We start from the raw sequence: 25707 nt of genomic DNA on the forward strand, positions 1-25707 counted from the left end.
TAACGTGGGTACAATGTTAATTTAACATTACATATGTTTATATGTGAATAATTCTTATATAAATCTTATCCCTCTACTTTCCTATGTATATTTACATATATACTTCTTATTGGTCCTGTTATTATCCGCTAAATATTTGGTGAATTTATTTTCTTAAATAGAGTTTTTTTTTTATCTGCTTTTATTTGTACATTTATCATTAAAGGAAAATGATTAATTAATCTAACTCATATGCCTAAAAATCAACCTAAAACCTTAAGAATTTGACATATGAATTTCACTAATTTTCTTTCTTAATCCTCCCCCCTGATTTTTTCACATGTCATCATCTTACTGTTAGGCATATCTTTAGACACACCAATTAAGTTGATTTATCATTATCCATCATTAAAACTGCTTATGTAGATGACTTTTGTTTTCCGAGCACATGTAAACTTTTATAGTGACCTTTTTTCTTTATTTTTAGATGATACCAGGTAAAGTGTTTAAGGACATACATGAGAATACATGAGGTTTTCATATATTACTTGAAGAATCCATGAAAGTTTTTAATAATGTGTCAAACCCTCTTGAAATTTAGTAGACCATTAGCGGATTGAGCGTTAATTATAAATTCGGACAACTAACGAATGACTAGAGGGGAAATTACGTCTTTTTATTTTTTAAATTTATGATGTATAAATAAGGCTAGCTCCAATGCCAAATACGATTTGGGCTGACACATTATATCCTTACAAATTCTTAAAAGCCTTACACATCTTTTAAATCCTTTAGTTTACCTCTAAACATTATAAATAAGGCCAGTTCCAATGTCAAAGACGTTTTGGGCTGACACATTATATATTTATAAATCCTTAAAATCTTTACACATCCTTAAAATCCTTTAATTTTATCTCCAACTATACAGACATTCTTACATATCCTTATATTTATATATACAAACAAAATATAATATTGAAATCGTAAGCCTTAAGTAAAGACACACATTAAAAAAATCCGTAGTTTTTATGTGATGTTATTGTTTTGATTAAAATCACAACCCATACTTATGTGCCCTGATTCTCATACACACAGAATACAATCAAAACATAGTTTTTTTGCCATTCAAAAAAAAAAAAAAAAAAAAAAAAAACATAGTTTTTTTTTTTTTGTCTATTTGTGTTATTTTGTCATCTATATCTTTGACGTTAGTCTAGATACTTGTGCCTCTTTCTCCACTGAACTATGTGTTTATATGTATGCATACTGTCCTCATTTTTGGCTTATTCCTTGCCCTTTGAGATGGTAGTAAACAAATATCTTGTTTTGCTTTACGACTTGTATATCAACTAACGTTACACCCGACATCGATTTAAATCCGGGTTATACATTTTAACACGTCAATCATTGCCATTAGACTAAAAAAAAACATAGGATTAAAATTGTAAATCTCTTACACAAGTTTTGATGAAGAAATATAACTTTTTTAAAAAATAAAAAGCTTAAAGCTTTGATAGTGAAAGAAAAAAACTCTACTTTTATAGATCTTAAAAAAAATAAAAGTAATTCTTTAAACATAAAACTTTAATGATAAAAAAAGCTAAAAGATTTAATGATAAAATTGTGAAATACAAAAATGTTAAAATGCCAGAATGAAAGCTGAATAACACGATAATTGAAAAAAAACGAAGCAGACATGCTGTTGAGTCAGCCGCCAACCAAATATCTTCACAATTGCGAAATGTTTTTATATATGTTATAATAAGGCTGTTATATGATTATTTAGTTAGATATAAATAAAACTTAAAGAGAGATATGTTTGGAAGGCGATTAGCCACAAAAAATGTTATTAATTTTCACGAGTTATTGACTTTAATGCTGTTTTCGATCGTTTATGAAAGTGATTAATGTAGATACTTTTACCTTTATTCAAAACAAAGATGTTTGTTTCTAGTTTGACCTAATAGCTATTAGGGTGATCGTCAAGTGGTTGCGGAGCTTTCAATTTTGTGGTTTCTTCCTTAAGGGTAAAGGGTTCGAATACTGTCACATGCAAATATGATGAGGGCTTTAGCAATGCTACACCATTACCAGGATTGAAATCTAGTGTGGACGCACCAAAATTGAGATTGGTCAATCTGTTCTTAAAATTGAGATTGCCCAAAATTAATATTTTTTGGGAAAAGAGGTCATTACCTCTAATTTTATTAATCTTTAATCAAATGACTGTCATCAACATTTAAGAAATGATTAAGGACTTTTTAGATACAGATGAATGTCAATATTTAGTCATAGAATAAAAATAGAAATAAAATAAAAATAAAAATATAAAAATATACGAAACAACAGCTTTTGTGTTTGCCACCTGTTGCATGCATATGCTGCATGCCTCTTGACTTATTGGGTATGGATCTTTAGTATAAAGAATCTAAAAATCTGATCTTTTGTTAGATTTTATGTAAAAACTCAATTTTTATTTCTTCTAGTATATATTTGTTTTTGTTTGTTGGTATGATTCTTTACTATAAAAGAAAAAAAGTATATTCATTATGTTTCTTGAATGAAAGAATATGGAACCACTTGTGTTTCTTATTGTATATTTAAGCTTAGGATTTTAGTTGTTGGGGTTTAAGGAACTTTTGAATTTGCTGCTTTTTAATTAGGTTGAAGTTGTTTATCTGTTGCTAGTGATAAAGACCTTCAATTTATAAGTATGTTATTTTTCTCTCAACTTTGTTGTTGTAGTAATGAATATATCTATGCTTATTAAGTGTTAAGAAATTATATATTGGGAACTTTTGTTGGCTTAGGTTTTTGGATGTGTGCAGAAAGTGAGCAACCTGCAACTAACTCTGTTTCAAGATAAAGAAAGGTAAAACTTACAAAAAGTGTATATCTAAATTTAGTTATGATTAGCTTGAAGTTGTTTCAACAACTCTGTACACATCTAAACACCCTTCTGTGGTGTTTGGTTGGGGTTGCTTATTCGAAAGTGCTTATTGTAAACGTAACATTAAACTACAAAGATATATCTGATCTGTCTGGGTTGCCAATTACCTTAAAAGCTAAATAAATACATAAAAAAAACTAAAAATATAGAGTTTTATAGACATTGTGGGTTGACATGACCACCATTGGCCACCACATAGCTCTGTCACTGCATACGGAATTCCAAAATTACTACTAGTATCGAAGTTTGTATCTCTTTCGGTGTAGCTTAGGATTTGTTTGGTTGCTGCATGCCGGGTAACAATCTTTAGTGTATGAACCAACTCTTTTTATTAGGTTTTCTCCAGATGAATCTGGGTCACTTGATTATTATTTTCTCTTGTTACTTTATAAGATCCTTTAACATGATTTCTGATCAGTTTTATGGGCAAAAGGACCACCAATATGGTTCACTGACTTTGATAGTGAATGGACTAGACCATCAACAATGAAAATGGATTTTTATGAAAAATATGTAAATACATGTTTTATTTTTTTTTTCTGTGATGGGGCTTGAATCCTCAATACATGTTTTTATTTTTTCCCCATGTGTCAAGTAACCAGACGTTACCACTGCGCTATGCCTCGTTTGTATATACTCCATAATAAATTGTTATTCTGTCTTAAAACAAAGCAAAAAATGTTATCCTAGAGTATCCCCTTGAAATTCTGCTTTGTTGGCATTTAAACTAGACGAAAATCGTGGGTCCGCCACTGCAGGACCATGTCGGTTCACCGTGGAAGCTTTTCTATAAGGCGGCTCATGGGTTTTTATTTAAACATCATACACGTATATATTCTGAATATCTCCCATTCCAGTGCTATTACCTGTCTTCTTTTTCTTGCTCCTATAATGCTTCGGGCTTTCTTCCTCGTTTCTAATATACTATAGATATATCTTTGTCCTTTCCTGAACAATACTATAGAGTTTTCTCATAATTCAGCGATCAGGCTTTAGTTGCATCTGCATTTTTATTTGAATAATAGCTTCTTTATCATAGTTATCCGGGCTTTTTAACAATTTAACTTATATCGCTTATATTCTTTTTAAAAAGACGGCATATATTTGTTTGCTGATTATTACATGGGCTTGCCCAACTTATCTTATATAATGGTGAATTTAGGATCTCAAGCATGGGGGTTCATCTTTTAGACAAAACCATGGAGACTTGTTTGGAAGACGGAATTGTCAATGGGAACGGATACAATGGGCTAAGACATAACTCTTATCCACCCAGTCCGAAGGTATCTTTAGCTTGGCTTGATTTAAGAGTTTTTTACATCAGAATTAGTAGATGTGATATCAACAATGAATCAACCCCTGAAAATCTCACACTTAACCATGTGCCACTTAACCGTGATACTTTACTTGAAGTTAATGGTGTTAGAACTAGCATATACTCTGATGGCGTATCAACCCTCTTAAGAAGAGACCGATTGGATAAGAAATCGGAGGAAGTTACATTTGTTAGTACCGATAGTATTAGGACGACAGGAAGTTTGAAGTTTGAAGTTTTTGATAAGGATGTTCTTATAGTTTCCGGGGTTCTTGATTTCTGTCATAGTAACGGAGCTCATGGTGAATCGAATGATTATGTTTCTAAATGGAGAATGGAATGTGAAACTGATATGGTGTCTGGAAACGGGTTCTTGAAAGGAAAGCATAATACGGGTATTGAATTGGATCCACCATCGATTGAGGTTTTTTTGGCGGGTAGTTTTGGGGGTGACCCAATAATCTTGACGAAAACCTTACAACTTAGTTGTAGAAAGAAGCAAGCACGAAAGGGAGTGCTTGAAGCTATACCCGAAAATGAAACAATGACAAATGGAGGAGAGGGTTCATCATCTGGCCTTGCTTTGAAGGTATGCATTTTCTTGTTTAAATTGCGTAATAAGATTCACAAGATGGGGAACCAAAAAACAAAACCTTTTTGGTATAGTTAACCGTTTAATCATTAACTTGATGGTATCGATTTTGAGTAAATGAAATACTTCTGTTATGTCTATATTGATAAACTGATTTTAAAATTTTACAGAAACACCAGATTATTGCTATTTTCTATAAAGAAACATGATTTGTAAACTACAAATATATGCCTAAAGATATGACTAATTTAATACATGATTTGCTATATTACATCCAAGTTTTTAAGTTAGTATTTTGCTGTTTTGTCCTGTATTTTTTTAACTTGTCTATAGTATCTTTGGTCAGTAAAAACAAGTATTGCACATTTAACAATTATTTGAAAGCACATGACACATGTATTATAATCTTATCCTGATGAGGGTTCAGGATAGCATGGCTGCTGGCACTTCTCTCAATGTTACTGACCACTTCAATAATTTTTTTTTGTTCTATGTGTAATGGAGGTGGCAAGATGGGTGGGTCAGATTGGGCAATTGAAAGTTGCAGTTAAAAAGAAAAAAAGAGAGATTGGTTAGTTAATGGATTAAAATGTTTTGTGACTTTCAATATTTTATCGCAGTAACTTCAATTTATTTGGTTAATTAAATTAATGAATCAAAAATGTTCTGTGACTTTCAACATGTTGTTGCGGTAACTTAAAATTATTTTTTTTACCACATTTTATATTGCACTATGAATTGGTTATCGCTGTATTCTGTTTAGACCTTAAACTTTCGATAACTTGATGAATTAACTAAAGGATTGAAAGAAAACGGGTTCCAAGTTTTAGAGTTTAACATGGTGTCAATTGAAGTTGGATGGTAAAATGTAAAAAGATTGTGAAAGATGTTAAAGGATTAGAATGATAACTGGTTTTAAGTTTTCAGTTAAAATGTCACAATATTTTATTAAGATAATTACAAAACTTTATTATGCAAATTATAGTTTCTTTTTTAATTAAGGGGGTTGTAACTTTTAAGCATCTAGGTACAATTTAGACAACTTCCGACTTATTTAAACAATTTGACCTGAAACTTGTATTGTCTTCTATAGTATGCTCTTGGTCTGCTACCGAATTGACTTCATTTCCTCTGATATCGTCAACTCTAATGTCATTCTTTCTACAAAATAAACGCCCCATGATTGTTATAAAATTGATACAATATGATAAAGTAGTTATTTCAAACCTTTTAATTTGTTGCTCAATTTTTTCATATCTGTTTGTATCGTTCTGCTTGGTGACTTCATAGGTCGCGGATTACCCACACTACAGGTTAGAGCACGAGTACCCTACTCTTTACTCGAGGATGGAATATGTCGAAGGTGAGGATGGAGAACTATCATGGTTTAATGCAGGTGTGAGAGTTGGTGTTGGAATTGGTATGAGCGTTTGTCTTGGTATCGGAATTGGTGTTGGGTTGCTTGTACGAACGTACCATGGTACCACTAGAAACTTTGCAAGGCGACTTTTTTAACATGGGTTTTTCCAACGTTATTCCCTATACAACATGGGTTTTTCCAACACTACCCCCCATACAACATCAGTAGTTCAGTACACGGGCAATAAGGGGTTTTGCATGAAATCGGAGGACTTGTAGGTATAGATTAGTTGCTGACTGGGTTGAGATCGTCTTCATGTAAATAAGTATGATCTGCCATGGTTCCTAGTTGTTTTGGTGTATGTCTTCGGTCACCTTTTGTTTTTCTCCCTTTTCTTTTTGAATTTTGTCACCAAAAAGGTTGATAGGAATAAGGTCTTGCAATGGAAGTCTCTGTAGTGTAGATCAGCTGCGGGTTATTATAATAATACAAAGATTTACTTGGTTCACTGCATTGTATACTTTCAAACCATTAAACCCGAGGTAGTGACTGGTGAATACTCGGAATTGGACCAAAGGAGAGCAGTTCTCTAGGGTCTAAAAAAACAAAAAGAACTTATGAAGCTACTACTGAACTCTTTAGGGGTCGTTTGGTTCGTATATTCTAATTTGATGGAATGGAATTGAGATTTCTTTCTAATTATTTTAGCTTGACACAGGAAATTTTAAATTTCATTTCATCAAATTACCTTAAAATCTAACCAAACGGCCCCTTTCACTATATGTGCAATTGGTCATCGATTAAGAGTATATGTTGATTTTAAGCAGTGTGGTGGATATAAGGATATTGCTAACAATGATGGTATAAGCTATATTTCAGCATCCCTTTTAGATAGTTCTAGGAAACGGAAAGACTTAAAAGAATGGGAAAAATGGGGTGGGGGGTTTGTTTCGCTCAAATAACATGCATGCCAAGCGTGTGGTAGTGTCGTAACTCGTGAGCCATCTGAAAGCCATGTGATGCCCACATGGAAACAAGTAATGGAGATCATGAATCAATGATGGGTAAATGGTTTGAATGGGCCAAATGCGACACAAACACAATATCCGTGTCATACCACAACAACTCACCGTCGCAGCCATCACTATTGCTCGCCTCCACCATCATACCGTCGTCGCAGCTATTACCGTCGCATTACGCAGATATCATGCTAGTTTGGTATTAATAAAATTTGAAAGTACACGATGGATGTTGGTGAAGAAAAATCGCTGGAGTTTTGGTGAAAAAGTGGATCATTATCTAATATGATAAAGTAATAGGATGTGAACGATAGTTTTTTTTGTCTTTATATACGTTTTTAATATAAATTAAAGATTTAGCAATTATGAAATAAAAAGTGGATTCGGTAGAGTGATCCCCCCCTTCCCTGAACATTTCTTCTTGTCTTTTTTTTTTTTATATAGTTTTTTTAATAATAATGTATTTGTATTTTGGCCTTTTTTTTTCTTTTTACTTTTTTATCCCTCCTATTTTCTTTGTATTACTTCAACCCCTAACTTTATATAATTTGTGTGTTTTTTTTAATCTTTTTTTTTTTATACCTATATCACATTTAATATTTCTTTCATAGCTTTTTAAATATTATAAACTTTTTAAATCATATATATATATATATATATTGTTATTTACTATTTTTTTTATTATTTTTTTTTGATATTTTTGTTGCATAGTGTATCCTTGTATTATTTTAAACATTTTATTTTATACCTTTTTCACATGTAACATTTGTTTTTTCTATAACATATTCATTTGGTTTTCGTATTCCTTTTTTTCTCTCTCTCCTTTTTTTGGTTTAATATATTTCTTTTGTATTTTTTTTTTAACATTTGGTTTTGAATATTTTTTGTCTCCCATAAAATAAACGATATTGTGCCAATTCCAGTTATAAACTACCGCATACTTGTTTCATAATTTTCAACTGAGCGACAGACCCAACATGACTGACAGATAAGCCGACGTTAATTAAACTAGGAGTCTAATTTGGTAATGGGCGGTTCATTTTTCAAATTTGTGATTTTTTTAGCCCTTATAAACGCAAACGTTTTCAAAAACTTATGCAGCCCATCGGACGACATGAACTTCCTAGTTTTTAAGGAATCATAATAAAATTAACAAAATTTGATAAATATATTAATTTGGTAAATAGTTTGTCTATTACACTCTTTTGGAAAAAACTCTAATAATATCTATCTATTTTATAAATGACACGATATTTTTTACTTATCTTCAAGCTATAAAAATGTTGGTTATATTAAAAAAATAACACCGTTTATAGTTATCATTCATTTTCACCGTTTATAAGTTATTGTTTCATAATAAATGTCATATCTACCCAACTTAATAAATGAAGTATAAATAAAACTCTAAAATTCTTAATAATTATTTTTATGGTGAATTACAAGGATAATACCTGAAGTATACACAAAATTACATTTTTGATACCTCACATGCATGACATGTGACTTGACTCGCATAAATTTTAAATTGTAGGTATGACCAGTGTAGTTTCAAACAAACTTCAGGTATAATTTTTGTAATTTACCCTAAAAAAAATTAACATTTATAGTTATTATTCATTTTCACCAAAATATACTAAACATAGAAATAACAAGGGGTGTTCAAAACTATCTGTACCCCACCCTTTATCCAAAAATACGATATGATTTTATCTGAAAAATCGGATATCCGTAAATGTCTGAAAAGTCTCAAAAACCGTTATCGGAAAAAAAACACTATAGTTTTCGCCCTATTATAAAGAAAAAATAAGGTGATTAAAATCTTACATAATAATATGTACATTTAATAAAAATTTATATTAATGATACATATTTGAAAAAAAAGTATTTTGAATTTTAAATAGAAAAATATAATGATGTCATAATTAAATTAAAAGGATATGTGGTAATACAAATTTTAAAATATCTTATCTCATCACAAATTTTTCTTTATTAATATAAATAAAATTATAATAGATTCATTAATTATCTCTTCCAATTTCATCTTTTAATTTTGACAAGGGTGATAATTAAGTTGTAAAAAATATATCAGACCTGGTTTTTAAGAAAGAAAGTATCATTTTCCATCAAAAATAACTTAAATATAATCTCAATTTTAAAACCTGGATTGAATACGTTAATTAACTCAATACCATTTAACCTAGCCCGACCCGGTTCGTGTCCATCCATGGATCACAGAAAAAAGACCGGTCCTTATTGTAAAACGTATGATGAGTAAACAAACCGGGTCATAGCGAAAGAGGGCATCTCCATTAACGTTGAGCGTCTCGTCATCATCTGGAGCAACAACTACAACTACTACCAGTGTCAAAAATGGCCGCAGCTCTCTTAGCTCGCAAATCTCTTTCTGCTTTTCGTTTTCGTCACCTCGTAAGATCACTTTTGCCTATATATATATATATTTTTATTATATGTAGAAGACATCCGTTCAGTATCTTACTGATTGAAGTTTCTTTTTGATTTATAAAGTTTTTGGTAGATCTAATAGATTTTGAATTTTTTAGGGTTTGGAAATGATATATTCATATATATATATATATATATATTTGGATTAGTTGTATGGAATTGTTTTTATGTGCTGAGTTATATATCTATCATTCTATCTTGACCTAATTTGATGTATGTTTTGTGCCGCGGTGCCGGTATGGTTTAAGGTACTATTATAGGTTCAAATGAGAACTAGTGTTGATTCATCTGTGAAAATATGTGTATGTAGGTTTATATACAAAACTATATGTATGTATGTGTTTTTAACGTGTTCGTATCTGAATCGATGTGTAACGTTTTGATAGATAGATACTTTTAGAAAAGTTTTGTGATGATATATTTCTGTTTTAATGTCAGGCTCTGGCAGGACAAACATTGCAAGGTCCTAACATATGTGGGACGGTTTCTGGTGCACGCTCGTTTGCAACTAAGCACTCTTTTTCGACTGATAAAGGTATGAGCTATGCTGTTATGTGTCTATTTTACAGAATTTTATTGCTTCTAGGGTTCTAGGTTTTTTGTTTGTCGTAAGGTTGTATTTTAAAGAGTTATATGAACTCCTTTTAGTGGTTATGAGTGTATGACATTGATTTGTGTCAAAGATATTGATACAAACGGGTATCATATTTGTGCATGGTAAAGACAATTATCAGTTGGATGCATTGAGAAAAGTGATTTTTTGTGAGTTTGTTACATGCTTGGGAAATGTTGCTCAATAAATTGAAAAACCATAAGGTCTTGATACTAGAAGTGACTTAATGTTGTTCATTTCTGGTTTTTTTTTTATCTTTCAAAGGTTGGTTTTAGAAGATGTGCAAAAACTAAAAATTAAGGTTGATTTTAACATTCATGGTATGTAAATCTTGCTTTTATATGATAGGATCTTTGTTAATTAGATAGCAATGGTGAACTAATACATTAACTAGCACAGCCTTGGATTCATCTTCATAGAGAAATGATCTTTGGTGTTTGATTATCACACATTTCCGGCTTCATACTTTTTTCATGGTATGAGTGTAAGTTGTAAGGCACTTGAAGACTGAAAATAGAAAAAAAAAAAGAGTATGTCTCAGTCCTTTAAACAATTCTCAGGCAAAAGATGGCTCCTTCTGAATTACTGCATTAGAGTAAACTTTCTACTTATAGCATCACAGAAAGAGAGTGATAGTAAGGCAGATTCTTATTTGTATAGGTAGGCGGACAAGAGGGCCGGGACTGTGGGAGGCAATAGGTTATTGACTTCTTTGCTAATAGTAATAACTAGTGAATTAGGTTTAACGTGGTTGAACTAATATCTTTGATCAAATTTGATATATCTTGCCATCTTGTGCAACTTACTATATCATGCCATCATGGTAGAACCGTTGGCATATTAAGACTTCTTAGTATTTCAAAGGTTGGGGTATCATCAGCTACCATTTTCTCATAATATCTCAAGCTTATGGGGTGCTGCTTTCAGTCAGGGTAGAGCCGTAGGTATATAATATGTTATATGTCTTATAGTAATGTTTCTGCTCTAACTGAAGGGGTCCCTTTGCGTAATTGTATCAATTCTAGGCCTATAATAATAATAATACATTACTACTTTAGGTTTCCTTTTCTCAATCAGACTTTGACATTTGCATGGCTGCAAAACTACAGTCTATGGTAACTACGTGTCCAAAAACCCAGTTTTCATTCCTTATACCATCAATTCTGCCAGTGAGGATAGGGTTGGTGAAGTATTTTTATTAATCCAATTTCATTCCTTTAGTTTGGGTTTGTTAAACGGTCTCCATGACATGGCCTGAGGTAAGTAAAGAGCCCAAAAACATACATATACAAGTGATATCCAAGAAAACTTCTTAAATGTTCTACACAGTTATCAAAATTAAAAAGCTGCACATCAGACAGTTAATGAGGTCTTGATAGGCTACAAGTGTAACGCGAGTAGCAAATCATAGTTGAATTAATATTTTCTCAGACTCCTGTCTCTTGTGACTGGATGCTTTCATGCTCATCAATATAAAAAGCTGAGTTCATTCTTAGTTTCTTACATGACTGAACATGACTCTTTTTCTGCCCTATCACAGATGATGAGGAAAGAGAGAAGCTTGCAAGGGAAATCTCCAAAGACTGGAGTTCAGGTACTTAGAACACAATTTATGAGCCACCTAGCCCTTTACCATGTTCTATATTTTCTTTTTAACTTATATGTTTTATACATTGTTGACGATGTCCAGTGTTTGAGCGGAGCATTAATACACTTTTTCTGACCGAACTGGTTAGGGGTTTGTCTCTGACGCTCAAATACTTCTTTGAGCCAAAAGTTACCGTAAGTGCTTTACTTCAACTACTTCAGCTCTCTTAGTTCTTTCCCAAATGTTAAGTACCTTAATCTGATTTACAATGATTCATATACAGATCAACTATCCTTTTGAGAAGGGTCCTTTGAGCCCACGTTTTCGTGGTGAGCATGCTCTCCGACGTTATCCAACTGGAGAGGAGCGTTGTATTGCCTGCAAACTTTGTGAAGCTGTAAGTTCTAGTTTTATTAACTTGGATCGTGAGAAAAATATATATTTGAACTAGTTTATTGAATTATCTAAATTTATTACTACACGCAAGCCTGTATGTTATACTGAAGTTTCGCATTTTAAGTTATATCTAGTAATTATTAATCCCCGTGCTTTATATGAGAAATATCCATGATGAATTTACATGAAGGCTTATGCCGTTAGATGGTGTGTAAGAAAGGAGATGTGAGCTCTTGACACCTCTCCTTTAGTTTAATATTGGGAGGGAATTTTAATTCATTGACCCATGGTTTTAAAAGGCGATAGTGCATAAAAGTGACATGATCCATTTCCGAAGCGCAAAGCGCAAAAGCGGTGGGATTTTTGGTACGCTAAGCGCACACTTTTGAAAAATAATTTAAATCTTTTATATATATTATTTATGACACAAAAAATGCTAAAACAAAGATTCCCGATCCCACCAGGGTTTGGGGTGTAGGGGAAAAACGTCTTCAGGTTTAGGAGTGAAAAACATATCAAGAGGGCCCTTTTGCCCCTTGGCTTTTAGCCTCTGGTGCTTGGCTTGACCTTTGCCCACCTTCCCTTTTCACCTTTGGACTCGCGGTTGAGAAAGAAAGGCGACGGGCAATTTTTTACAGCCTTCACTATTTACAGCAGCAAGGAAATGAAGATAATGTTTGTAGTCACTAGTCGTACTATCAGTTAGGTTTATAATCCCCAAAATTTTACCGCCTTTCATTTTTTAGACAGTATCAGACCCTTTCAATCACCAACTGGGCATATTTTTTTGGGCCTATTTTACAGTCCACAACCATTTATGCCTTCTGTACAAAAAGCTCACACTTTTTAGAACCTGGGATTAATCCAAAAGCGCAAAAGAGCCCAAAAAGTGCTTGCTTTTTATACACGCTGCGCCTTTGGTACCAAAAAGCTCTAAGACTTGCCCTTGCTTTTTAAATCCAATGTTAAGGGTTCAATGGTGAATGGTTTAAGTTATTAATAAAGGAAACAATTCAAATGGTTGAACAATCTCTTATTGTGTATTCAAATACTTACATCCCCATAAAGTTTTTTTTGTTTACATATGTGCCTATTATAAGTTTGTTACCTATGCCAATGATTACTGAATCATATCTTTTGGTTCATTAATCTCGTGTGTTAGATATGCCCAGCTCAAGCTATCACTATTGAGGCCGAGGAACGAGAAGATGGGAGTCGTAGAACAACGAGGTAACTAATGTTTGCCATTCTTCCTCCTTACATATTCTCTCTATCTTTCTCTTATCGGTTGCATTTGCAGGTATGATATTGACATGACTAAGTGTATCTACTGTGGATTTTGCCAAGAAGCATGCCCTGTTGATGCAATCGTTGAAGGTCCCAACTTTGAGTTTGCTACTGAGACTCATGAGGTTAGCTTCTAAATCGTACTGTCGATAAGTTAATTTATAGAGTCACTAGCTTTTCAAACTAAATTGTGCGCCTTTTTGGGGTTCTATCTCTCTACAAAGAGAGGTTTGAGAAAAGAATTTTCACACTTTTGCCTTGTGATATTGAAGATGGTTTGTTTGCAATAAAAAATGAGTATGATGACGAGGAAGTTGAGCACTTATTATTAATGGTGTATATCTTTTGGCAGAACCTGACTTGTATAAGTATTGTTGTTTTAGGAACTCCTATATGACAAGGAGAAATTGCTGGAAAATGGGGATAGGTGGGAAACCGAGATTGCTGAGAATCTTAGATCAGAAAGCTTATATCGGTAAACGTGTTTTGCCTTTTTAATCTTCTGAGAATAAAGTGTATGGTGATATTGTTATATGTTTTGATCATGCCCTGTAAGATCTACATGCCTTGAGGTTGTAAAAGGTTGAGATAGTTAAAGGCAATAACGACTGTTGTGACTTTCTTTAGACGAAATACGAGCAAATGGACTTGTAAGTAGTCGCCGTGATTGCATTTCACATTTTCGCCTTTATATGAAGGTATGATGCTTTCAAGACAACTCCAGAATTTCCTATTTGAATTGTGTAGACATTTACTATGTGAAAAGCTGTGTTGTTCGTTTTCCATAATATAAACGGAGCGCATCCTATTTGAAATTTATTTCCTTCTAGCTACTTGGCTAACATTATTGGAAGGCCTACTGTTTAATGGTAGATTGCGGCAACGGCAACGGCAACGGTACCCAATCCCGGCACAAGCTGGGGTACGGGGGAGGTATGATGTAGACAGACCTTACCCTTCAAGTTTAATGGTAGATTTGGTTAATAATTATAATTTTCATATTAACCCTTCAAGTTTCAAAATTTACAGAATTTCCCCCTACATAACCACACAACTGCAGCTATCATCCCTACAGTTAATTGCGCTAATTAACTTTTTGATATGAATGCCCCAAACTAGACACCGATCATTGGATACCTCTTACCAAGTCGGAAGGAAACAAAAGCAAAACACAAAATTAGTAGTAGAGACTAGAGAAGCTGAAGGTTTCAAAACGAACTTAATATGCTGCTAACGTGACGGTTGTATAACCTTTAATATATGGGATTTTCCTAGTGAGTTTTAAATTTTAGAGTAAATTGTACTTTTCGTCCCTGAAGTTGGTATGTTTTTCACTTTTGATCTCTAAACTTTAAAAATTACAATTTTGATCTTAAAGTTGGTCAATTTTTTCAATAATCGTCTTTTGGCACTTACGGCGTTAAAAAAATGGCCGTTAACATATGCACGTGCTAGACACATGAGGGCATTAATGTCATTTCACCTTACACCGAGGGATGAAAAGTGAAAATATAGCTAATTGAGGATGAAAAGTGAAAAAACAGATACTTGAGGGATAAAAGGTTTCTATTATTGTCAAAATTTTCAATGTTTTCGAACAGAATAATTTTTATTTGATACATGCAATATCAAACCATATCTTAATGAGTTTTAATTAATTTTATTTGACTTCCCACTTTTCTTTATCTAATAATACGAAAAAATAATCTAAAGCAAGTATATCAACCCCATATAAAAATCTTCCATGGTTCACTGAATATCCCCACACGAATAATGTCACTTCTTTTTTCTTTTTCATATAATAAGGTAATTTCCTTTTCAAATAGTTTAGTTTAAACTTCAAACATAGTTCTTTTTAGGTATATCGAAAACGTTTGATTTCTTTAAAAAAAAGCCTAAGTTTGTGATTAACAAAAGGAGGGGAACGTTTGGACATATATCTTGTAGAAATATATATCATAATAACTCTGTTAAAGACCTACTAGATAAATCTCTTCTTCTTTTTTTTTTTTTTTTTTATAATGAAAATTGAAGTGAAATGTTCATTTGAAAAACCAAAATTTTCGTGAAAATTTAAAAACTGTCAACACACTGTAATCTGAATTTAACACAATATGTTTTAATTGTGTTTTTTAAAACCCAATGTTTTTTAAAAACCCAATGTTTTTATTGTGTAATCCCAAAAACATATTGTGTTAATTTACAATCACAATGTGTTTTTTATAGCGTGTGAAAAGTTGAAAGTTATTCAAACACACTTTGCTATGAATTTAACACATTGTGTTTTCTAAAAAAAAAATAAATTAAAAACAGATTGTGTTAAATTAAGATCACAATATATTTTGACTAGTTTTTTAGTTTTTATAAAAATTTTTGTTTTTAAATGATCAGAAACCGAAAATTGAAACTTAAACAATAATAGTATGCTTTTTTAACTAAAAATGGAAACCTTCGCGAGAATAATATTTCTGTACAAATAAATTAAGATATTAAAAAATTACATAAATGGGACAGAAGCATAAGATTCTACAAATGCTTTTACTAGAGAAATTTAAAAAGGTACTTCAAGCATACAAAATTGAAGATTCCATGACCCACAAAATATCTTTTAGTTGGTACTCACAGGATTCCTCTCACGGTGCTGTTATTGGTATCATTATGTAATTATATTCTGAAGGCGTGTTTGGTTCACAGAACATTTTTGAAAGAAATGAAATTTTTTGAAGGAATTAGAACTTGAAGAAATGGAATTTGACGGAATGTTTTTGATTTTTTGAGAATTCAAGTGACGGAAGAAATAAAATTCATTCCTCCATCGCCAAGGAATGGAGATTCCATCAAATGATGGAATGTTTACATTCCTACGGAATGAGATTCCTCCTTCTTTGAATAACTAAACGCACTAGATAATGAAATTTACTTCCAATTTCATTAGATTTCATTAAATTCCAATTTCATTAGATTTCATAAAATTCTGTGAAACAAACGCGACCTAAGGTGATTCTCTTTAATGGTTAAATAAATATTATAAAAATCTATCATACTTTTAAAGTTATTCCATTTATATTTGTGTCAAGATTTGAGCTTTAGTTTTTTTTTCTTTTTAAAATGCATAAGCCTCTCTCCCAAGTAGACTAACTCCATATTAACACCTAAGATGATTTATTCACATGCATCAACTTTCTTTAACGATCTTCATTGTTAAATGACCCATCACCGGTCATGCACCACTGAATGCATTTGAGGTGAACGGTTATCATTACGAGCACAATTGTTATTTCGCCGAGTTCCATCCGGAGTGGTCCACTTTCGTTAAAAGTTATTCGGCACCAAAGGACAAAAGAAGATATTTCAAAAGGATCGAAAAAATGCTCATAAAATCGCGGAAAGAACATATAATGTGCTACAGGATAGATGACAAATTATCGAAAACCCGAGACGAGCTTAGAGCACAAACGAGCTAAGACGTACTATGTACGCTTGCATCATATTACATAACATTGATTCTTGAAGAAAATGTATATGCAATAATCCCCTCAGTGCGTACTATATGGAAGCTACAAACTTGTAAGGTCGTACATTTAAGCACAAACTCGTCTTGATAATGGTGCGCCAAAGGGAAAACCATTATAATATTCAACCTCTATTTACTGAAATTATCCCTATCCTTTTATTATTAATTAAAATATCTCCATTTACTGAAATAAATTACAACATACATCCTTCAAACCTTAGAAAAAATATATTATCTCCTTTTACGTCAATTATTTTTTCTTTAATAACAAAACTGCTACCGCCACCATCGCCACTATCACCGTCGCCGCATTGCGCGAGTACTCTTCTAGTCTATACCCCTTTATAAAGAGTATTGGATCTTTTAAATTTCATCACTTTTTTTCTTTCCATAATACCCATACTTAAATATAAAACCCTTATATACCATTCTTTCCCTCATTCCCTCTAATTATTAAACACTTTCATCGACCTTCGATCTATCATCCTCCGCCGTCGCCCTCTTTCTCTATCGCCTCCCTCAATCTCCACCACCGTTTCTTTTTTATATTGTTATCACCTTCTAACCACCGCAGCGCACAAACACTATACTCGTTCTTAATTTAAAACACTAGATATGCTCTAGAATCCTCTTCTTGGCTTAAATTAGTTCTTATATGTAACAACCCTGAACTTTGGTAATTACTATTAAAATTCAAAATTATGACAAAAAATACTGAAATTTTCAAGCTAATATCGAGAAAATCCTGTATTATGTGTGATATAGATGATAACAACCACGATACCCCCAAAATCCATTGAAATGTGGGGTATAAGGAGGGTATGATGTAAATAGTCATATTTTTATCCTAAGGTAGAAAGATTGGGTTAAGTAAACTATTAAAATAAAGGGAAAATGCTCCGTACTGCAGACTTTACCTAAGTTTAGGTTTTTAAAAAAAGTTACAAATTAAACTTTTGAATCTAATAAACATACATAGCTCCTCCTGAATTTTAAATAACCTCCCCTTGAATTTTACATAACCCTCTGCTTTACTTAAGATAGGTACTGCATGCTTTATCTAACTTTTCCCTTAAAATAAAAGTAACTAAGTAAAAGTTCCAAAAATCTGAATATGCACTTAATTGTCTACTATAAAATTTAAGATCATCGACCACTTCTCTTGCATTTAATCTTTCAAATTTGTTCAAGGATTCCATGGAATACTAGATTTTATACTAGTGCATGACCAGATCGATTTCCAGCAAAGCTGGATTCCTATGTTCTTTTCAGTGCCTTGGGGGATAAAATATGCCTATATTGGCAATCGTTAACTTCTTATCATAAGGCACAGTAAAAGAGTTCCAAGACAATCCATTGCTGAGGCCGGGCCAATTATAGCTCAGAGTACATTCGTACGTAAGAGTTTTCAGCAACTTGATAGGAGGACCATAAGAACAACTCTCAAAAATCTGTGTCAAAGAATAGATCCATAAAAACTACTTTCTGCTCGGTGGAGCGATGATTCCAATTATTAGAGGTGGAAATGAATGAGTCAATTCGGGTTATGCTATATCTTCAGCAGGTTAAACGGGTAAAAAAATGCTATAAAAAAACCACGTCAAATGGGCCGCATGGGTCAAAAAGGTCGAAAGTTGGCCAATGTGCATTATTTATGCATTCCTGCATTTCTAAAAGACATAAATAGATACCACATGTCCACATAAATCAAATTTGTTGTGATAAAACAGATTTATGATCATTTTAATTAACACACTAAATATTTTCCAGAAATTAAACAAGAAAGTACTCTTTGTCGACTTGAACCGTGCAAAAACAATACCAGTTTTGACCCGAACCCATTTAACTGATTACTTAGCCCTCCCAGCCCAGTTTAACAACTCTACTAGATATCAATCCAAAGATGCATCTTGCTTTATATCTAGCTCTAGCCACTTTACATATTCTTAAAAAAGTTGCAATGCATATTTCTTGTGTTCTGATCACAGCAGCCCCATTATAATGTGGCCAAGAACCAACAAATGTGACTTTGGCAACTTGTTCAACAGGATTCTCAATTGCTATCGAATTCTTTCCTATGTTCCATAATAATCTTTCTAACTTTCAAGAAAAGGATGCTTTGACTTGTCAAACAAGCTCTAGTAATCTGATAAGTAAGTCGGTACACTACGAAATTACCCGTGAACTGAAAGTTTAATTGACATATGTATTACGGGTATAGTATATAGTTTCTCTACAGAAAGAATATCAATCCCAAAAGAAGGTTTATAAATCACAAGTAATCAACTAAGTTGAACAAACTACATATGAGTGTAATTTACTAATCTTCCTATATCAAAGGTATGAATGATAATTTAAATGTCTTAACTAGTATTCTCTCAGTCCTAATTCAAAATGTTATAGTTTGACTTTTTGAGTCAATTTTCTAAACTTTAACCATAAATAATACTTATCTTTTTGTGTGTTATATAACATTTTATGAAAACTATATCGATGAAAATACATGTAAAACCCAATTCATTTATATATCTTACATTAAGTGTTATATAACAGAATCAAAGTTATTTATGTTCAAAGTTGAAAGTGAAAGACCCAACAAGTCAAACTAGGACATTTAGGATGAGATGAAGTAGTTCTTAACAATTTACTGTTAATCAACAACAACAACAACAACAGCAACAAGACCCAATTCCTGCATGCGTGGTACGTACAGGGGAGGTGAGATGTAGACAGTCTTGCCTCTATCTAGATGTAGAGAGACTGCTTCCATAAGGACCTCTGGCCAAACAAGTAAATGAAATCAACTATGAGGCTTTTTAGAGACGAAAATGGATTCTAATTAAGTAAGTGCTAAAACGGGCTACTCTATGCCACATAATACGTTAAACATAGATGTGATGCCAAGAACATTTTAAAGTTTTATACGATGGGACACAATTATACGTCCTTTTCATACCTTCATTTGTGTATGTATAATCTGCTTGGGGATTGTTGTGGGGTATACTATGTATTTATGTAACTATGTATATCGGGATGTTTATTGAGACTGCTGTCGTTGGGATGATTATCTTTGCTTATGTTGCTTTTATGTCCCATTTGTTTTGTATCACTGCTGCACTTATAGTTAGATGGCGATTAGTCAGTTATTTGCATTGATATTCATGCCATGCTAGTTACACTAGTTGATGTTAGGATTGCCATGATCATGTTGCACTTATGGGGGATCATCGTTGATGATTGGTATTTGATACTCAAGCTGATAAGAAGACATAATAATTACTCGTATCATATAACATTGCAATGTTGTCAATACTCAGAGTACAATTTACGCAGAAAAGAGTTAAGCTTAACCCATGGTAGACCCACCTGGGACTATCATGTAGACATAGGTTACACGGGTAATCATGCTACCTTGTGTAACAAATGAGATTCAGCATTGAGTTAGAGATTGTGACCTAATTAACCACCTTGACGTAGATTCTTATTCTAGGATTGGGTTATGCTTATCCTAAACGACGCTGATGAACCACAGACAATGCATTAACCATTGGGTGTGAGGTACCAAAATGGTGTATGACTAATTAACTAAGGGAAACCATCTGTGCTGCAAGATTCTCCTTGAAATATAGTAAACGTATATGTTGATCCCTCAAGTGTGAAGGAAGCTACACCAATGACTCTATGAGGCTATGACTTTCCCAAATAAATTTGCAACATCATTAAACACTAAAGCAAGCCCTTGATCCAAATAGAAGAAATTAATAAAAGATTCTTGTAGTACTAGAGTTACATATATAGGTGTCTATATTTGGTACTTCACTGATATCAGCAAGTATATCAATATAAATCTTTATGAAATCAAGTAAGAAGCTACACACGTACAGCATCATATATCATAGAAACCATATATATGATCATCTGAAAAGGTTATGAAAAGGAATACATTATAAAGGAAATGGGCTTCCTTTGTTAATTTTCTATTTTCTTTATCCTTCCTGCTTTTGTTTTTAATTTGTGGCCCACTGGTCGACGTGCCATTAAATGTTGGCAGCGCCGCCCTAGTTCCGGGCAAAGTGGGCGATGGTCGAGGGCATTACCATACAAACTAACTAACTAAAACCAACGTTTCATCCAATGTTTTTGTCAAGGGGTGCTGCCCGCGTGTCAAAACCAGCAATGGGCAGCTCCCCCTTCACCCTCGCTAGATTTAATAGGAGACGGACCCCAACCAATGGCAGGCCCGGTTTGATAAATCAGACTCCAAAACTCTACACAGGTTGCATGTATCTCTTATTTGACAATATTAATTAGTAACTACCAAATGTAAATGCTCAAAGATACTTTGTTGGTACAGGAACAAAAAAGTAGAGCTAACAAACAATCAAAACATCACAAAGCAATAATAGATTAAGACTATACATATCAAAAGAAGATAAACTGGGTTATCTTAAAAAGCAATATGTTCTGTCCTCATGAAAGTTACAAGTCCTTTATTGTGAAATCACTAGGTATCATTTATGCTGACTGATAAAGTCAATAAAAACAAATTATTTCTCATTCTCTAGCTTCACTTATTTGTTTGCACAAGCTATCCTCCTAATTGGCTTTTTTTTTAGTGCACATCTTCAGAGAGCTTAGAATAGATATCTTGCACCCAAAGCATGAAATGGATGGATGATATATCTCCATTTGTAAATATGTGTGAATATATAATTATTTGTCTTTTAAACAAAACTCTGTATGTTTCATACAAAATCAATCTAACAACCAAGGATCTCTACTTTTCATATATCTTCAGATAAGCTTTGCTTGCATTAGTTGTAGCACTTTAACTAAAAAAAAAAGGAAATCTTGGACTGTAAATCATAGCCAGTCTTTTAGCACAAATACTAGATACCTTTTTGGTTAAATTGTAAGCGCGGACGATAACTGCATAAAAATGATAGAAATACACAAATTGACTAGTTGTTACAGTAACTAAAACATGCATTATGAGACTTGCATTACATACAAGATAAGATATAAATGACCCGACTTTCGATCTCTTGGCGATCGAAACAAAATCATCGTACGACAACAGCTGGCCGGCCAGCTACAAAACTTGGACATTTGTTCAGGACATGGTACAACTTTAAGATAAGAATGTGATTTTTTGGGTGAATTATTATATATATGGTTATATCTATATCTATTCTAATGAGTTGACACCCTTGTGGTTTAGTCACTTGATCTGGTGCATGTCTCAGCCTGCCTTATTTACTATGACAACAAAAGTACAGAACAGTCTTGATAGCACTAATTAGCAGGGATTATTTCTTTCTATTGGCATACTGACTTAACCCATTACTTAACTAAAGTTACATTAGGTATTTAGGTAGTAGCTCCAAATGTAGACATGTAGTTGAAATTTATGTACGCGCGAACTAACAAATAACAAGTCTGGAAAGTTTCCAATAACAAGTAACGGCTTCGTATATTTAGATGGCCTTGATATAGTATGCTGACAGCCAGATTATAGCGAGTAAGATGTTGACCCAGATATATGATCGAGGATCATCGATACGTAGGAAAATATAGATTCAGGAAATCCTGATTCTTCCACCACACGAAGGATAACTTTTGTCCGCCTCATTTGTGGTGCTTACGGATACATGTAACATATATAATATTCTTATATTTGGATGGGCAACCTTTACGAGCCAACTAGCACGAACCCATTTTAGTACTTACGTTCTGGAGCTATAAAAGGACTTGATGCCACCTATTGTTACATATCAGCTCTTAGAGGCTTGACTTAGTGTGTTCTTTAATCCTATAAGTCTCACCATATTCTTCCAAGCTTTCTGCTTTCATAACATATATACTACGGCATAATTAAACACATAAAATTTCCCTTTTCTTCAGTATTTGCATGGCATCTAGCTCAATGTCGACACGTGGGTCAGGTTCATGGACGGTCAAGCAGAACAAGGACTTTGAAGAGGCTTTAGCTGTGTTCGACAAGGATACCCCTGACCGATGGCACAATGTCGCCAGGGCTGTTGGTGGGAAGACGCCAGAGGAAGTTAAGAGACATTACGAAATCCTCGTGCAGGATGTGAAGCACATAGAGAATGGACGCGTTCCCTTCCCCGATTATAGGACCCCTGGGACATAATTACCAAGGTAATTAACATATCTATCAATAATGAGCGGAAGCTAGTAAGCATTACCGACCTTTTGTAAACCCAAGTGACCTGTATCAACTCCTTAATACATACCATGTCTCTGTATAACTAAATTTAAAATGATGTCTACTTACGTATATTCGTCTGCATCATAACTATGGAACTAGCTAGTTAACAGAAACATCTATAATATGCTATCTGCTAAAACAATTGTAGCGCATATCATCAGTTGGCTATTAGTGTGATATAGAAATTTATTTAGTCATGAAACTTCCATATGGATCACCATACCGATGACTGTTCAAGAAGTTGGTAGGGTTTCCAAAATCCCACATATATCTTTGAAAATTTCTTTGACGTACGTCAAAATATTTAGTATGTATATGTATGTACTACAGAAAACTAACCTTCATCCTCAACCACTTCCACTAAGGTTAGAACTTGAACAAACTTGAAAGCCTGCCAGATTTTTGAAGTTCCCAATTCTATATTCCATGCGCGCAAAACTGAATTATGACTTAGCCCAGTTTTGTTACGCCTAAGCGTCTTACTCTTGAAATGTTTAGCATCAATTTTGTTGCCTGGAACCAGAACATTATCAGCTTGAAAAAGTTCATTTAATTTGTCGCTTTTGCAATAGCTGGGAATTGAAACGGGCTATATGGAGGCATACAATTGTATAGCAATAAAACGTGTAGAGAACGCCATAAAGGCATAAATGAGCAAGACGTACGTAGCTCTAGAAAACTCTAATTCTTTTTATACATTCATGAATCTCTTTGTCTAAAATGCAGGAAGAAGTGAATAACCTAAAGCTTCATGAAATCAAGCATGGACATGACAAGTAGCAAAAAATAAAGAGGAATTATTATAAAGTCGTATTCCATGCAATAAGCTAGTCGCACTTAAACTGGAATCAATAAATTGATTCCTTGATGTATTGTATTTTTCTATTACAACCAGCAGAAAATATCAATGGTTTTTCGCTTTGATTAGGTAATATATATCAGTAATCGACTGAAATCACAGACGAAACACTGATTGATCTTCTTCTTTAGAATATAAGCAATTTTGCTGCATGTAATGTATCCTCTAATGAAATGCGCCTTTATCACATGCGTTTTGTATTTTGAATCCAATCACTCTAGCATGAATCATAAAAATCTATATATTGATCATATCAGTCTTTAGCCCACAATGGTATGTTATTTATGATTTATAAAAGTTCAGGCACTTGAAATAAGCCAAGTTCAGGTTGGTTTGCCTGTTTAAATAGATTACCATTTCATTTTGTACATGTTGTATACCTCAACTAACTGGGTTAGATCAAGTTGTTGTAGCCTTTGCCTCTGGAGACAGAGGTCAAGAGTTCGATCCTCATGCCCAGCAAGCCAGAGATCCTTTTCTACATTTGTTAGAGGTAGAAAGCAGTCTCTCTACACGTTAGGCAGGGATAAAACTGTCTATATCTCAACCTTCTCTGTAAACCATTGAAAACGCTGGAAGAAGGCATTAAGTTCTACTTAAATTTTTACATGTTGTATACCGGCTTGATGCGGAAGCATCTAGATTGATGTGGAAGCATCTATGACTCTTTATTTTCCTCCATTTAGTTTATTAAATGTTTCGGTTTCTTTATCATATATTCCTCTATAAATTGGATCAAATTTTCTTTTTCATTAGCTTTTTAATCAATGATATGAAAATCATAAAGCAGGCAAGGATCGTACACAGCACTACACTTACACCCTATTTTTTTTCTCTGTTATTCCTTGCTGAGATGTCAATTGAAATTCGCCAGTCAATCCCCCAAAAGCTTCGTTCCTACTAGAGACCAAATGCTCCATATTATTGTTTGCAAGAAGATCGCGTGAATAAACCTTTCCATTCACCGAGTAGTTCAATCCATTACACTTGGTAATCAAGTCACCCACACCGCTCAAACTCGACCAAAAACCAACAACACACCCACATACCACACCACACGTGATGTGTTGGGGGAAGCAGTATAGAATTAATATTACATAACTCAAAGAACTCTAGTAATAATTAATAGCGGATAATTAAATGATTAGATGATTTTAATAAGTTAGATACATTTTTTTATTTTATTCATAATTTCACCCGATTGACATATCATCAGACTTTCACTTTAACCAGTTAAGCTTGGCCCTTACAAGTATAACATAACCCAATATCACCATACGGTTCGTCTGTTCTTATCGTTATCAGGTTCGACTTGTGCGGCCTCATCACGTCATCTTTTCCGATCAAAACAAGTTGTCTAATGAACGTATTTTTCACTATATTTTTACGTCATTGTCTTACAATTGGTCGACATTTAAGAATATGAGATCAACCACTGAAAGGCAATAACGGAGAACACTAGTACCTCAAGAGAAAAATACTCGAGCTGCTTTGGTATAAACCTTTTATCGGTTTAGTTGTCAAAATGTCTTAAAAC

General features: G+C 33.2%; 3 protein-coding genes across 3 annotated transcripts; all 3 read left to right on the forward strand.

The window, feature by feature from the left end:
• Window positions 1–3930: 3930 nt before the first annotated feature.
• On the forward strand, window positions 3931–6704 carry LOC122600247 (uncharacterized protein At1g01500-like). The gene is made up of 2 exons (XM_043772934.1): window positions 3931–4833; window positions 6127–6704. Exons 1-2 carry the CDS (start codon window positions 4102–4104, stop codon window positions 6349–6351), a joined length of 957 nt encoding a protein of 318 aa, XP_043628869.1. The 5' UTR covers window positions 3931–4101; the 3' UTR covers window positions 6352–6704.
• Window positions 6705–9488: 2784 nt separating this feature from the next.
• Window positions 9489–14280, forward strand: LOC122599687 (NADH dehydrogenase [ubiquinone] iron-sulfur protein 8, mitochondrial). Its single transcript, XM_043772235.1, has 8 exons — window positions 9489–9642; window positions 10117–10213; window positions 11832–11885; window positions 11982–12073; window positions 12163–12276; window positions 13438–13505; window positions 13576–13687; window positions 13946–14280. Exons 1-8 carry the CDS (start codon window positions 9586–9588, stop codon window positions 14039–14041), a joined length of 690 nt encoding a protein of 229 aa, XP_043628170.1. The 5' UTR covers window positions 9489–9585; the 3' UTR covers window positions 14042–14280.
• Window positions 14281–22826: 8546 nt separating this feature from the next.
• Window positions 22827–24083, forward strand: LOC122600836 (protein RADIALIS-like 2). Its single transcript, XM_043773611.1, has 2 exons — window positions 22827–23241; window positions 24038–24083. The coding sequence occupies exon 1, from the start codon at window positions 22988–22990 to the stop codon at window positions 23231–23233; it is 246 nt and encodes an 81-aa protein (XP_043629546.1). The 5' UTR covers window positions 22827–22987; the 3' UTR covers window positions 23234–23241; window positions 24038–24083.
• The last annotated feature ends 1624 nt before the right edge of the window (window positions 24084–25707 follow it).

This window comes from Erigeron canadensis, chromosome 5, assembly GCF_010389155.1.
Source record: "Erigeron canadensis isolate Cc75 chromosome 5, C_canadensis_v1, whole genome shotgun sequence".
NCBI lineage: Eukaryota > Viridiplantae > Streptophyta > Magnoliopsida > Asterales > Asteraceae > Erigeron > Erigeron canadensis.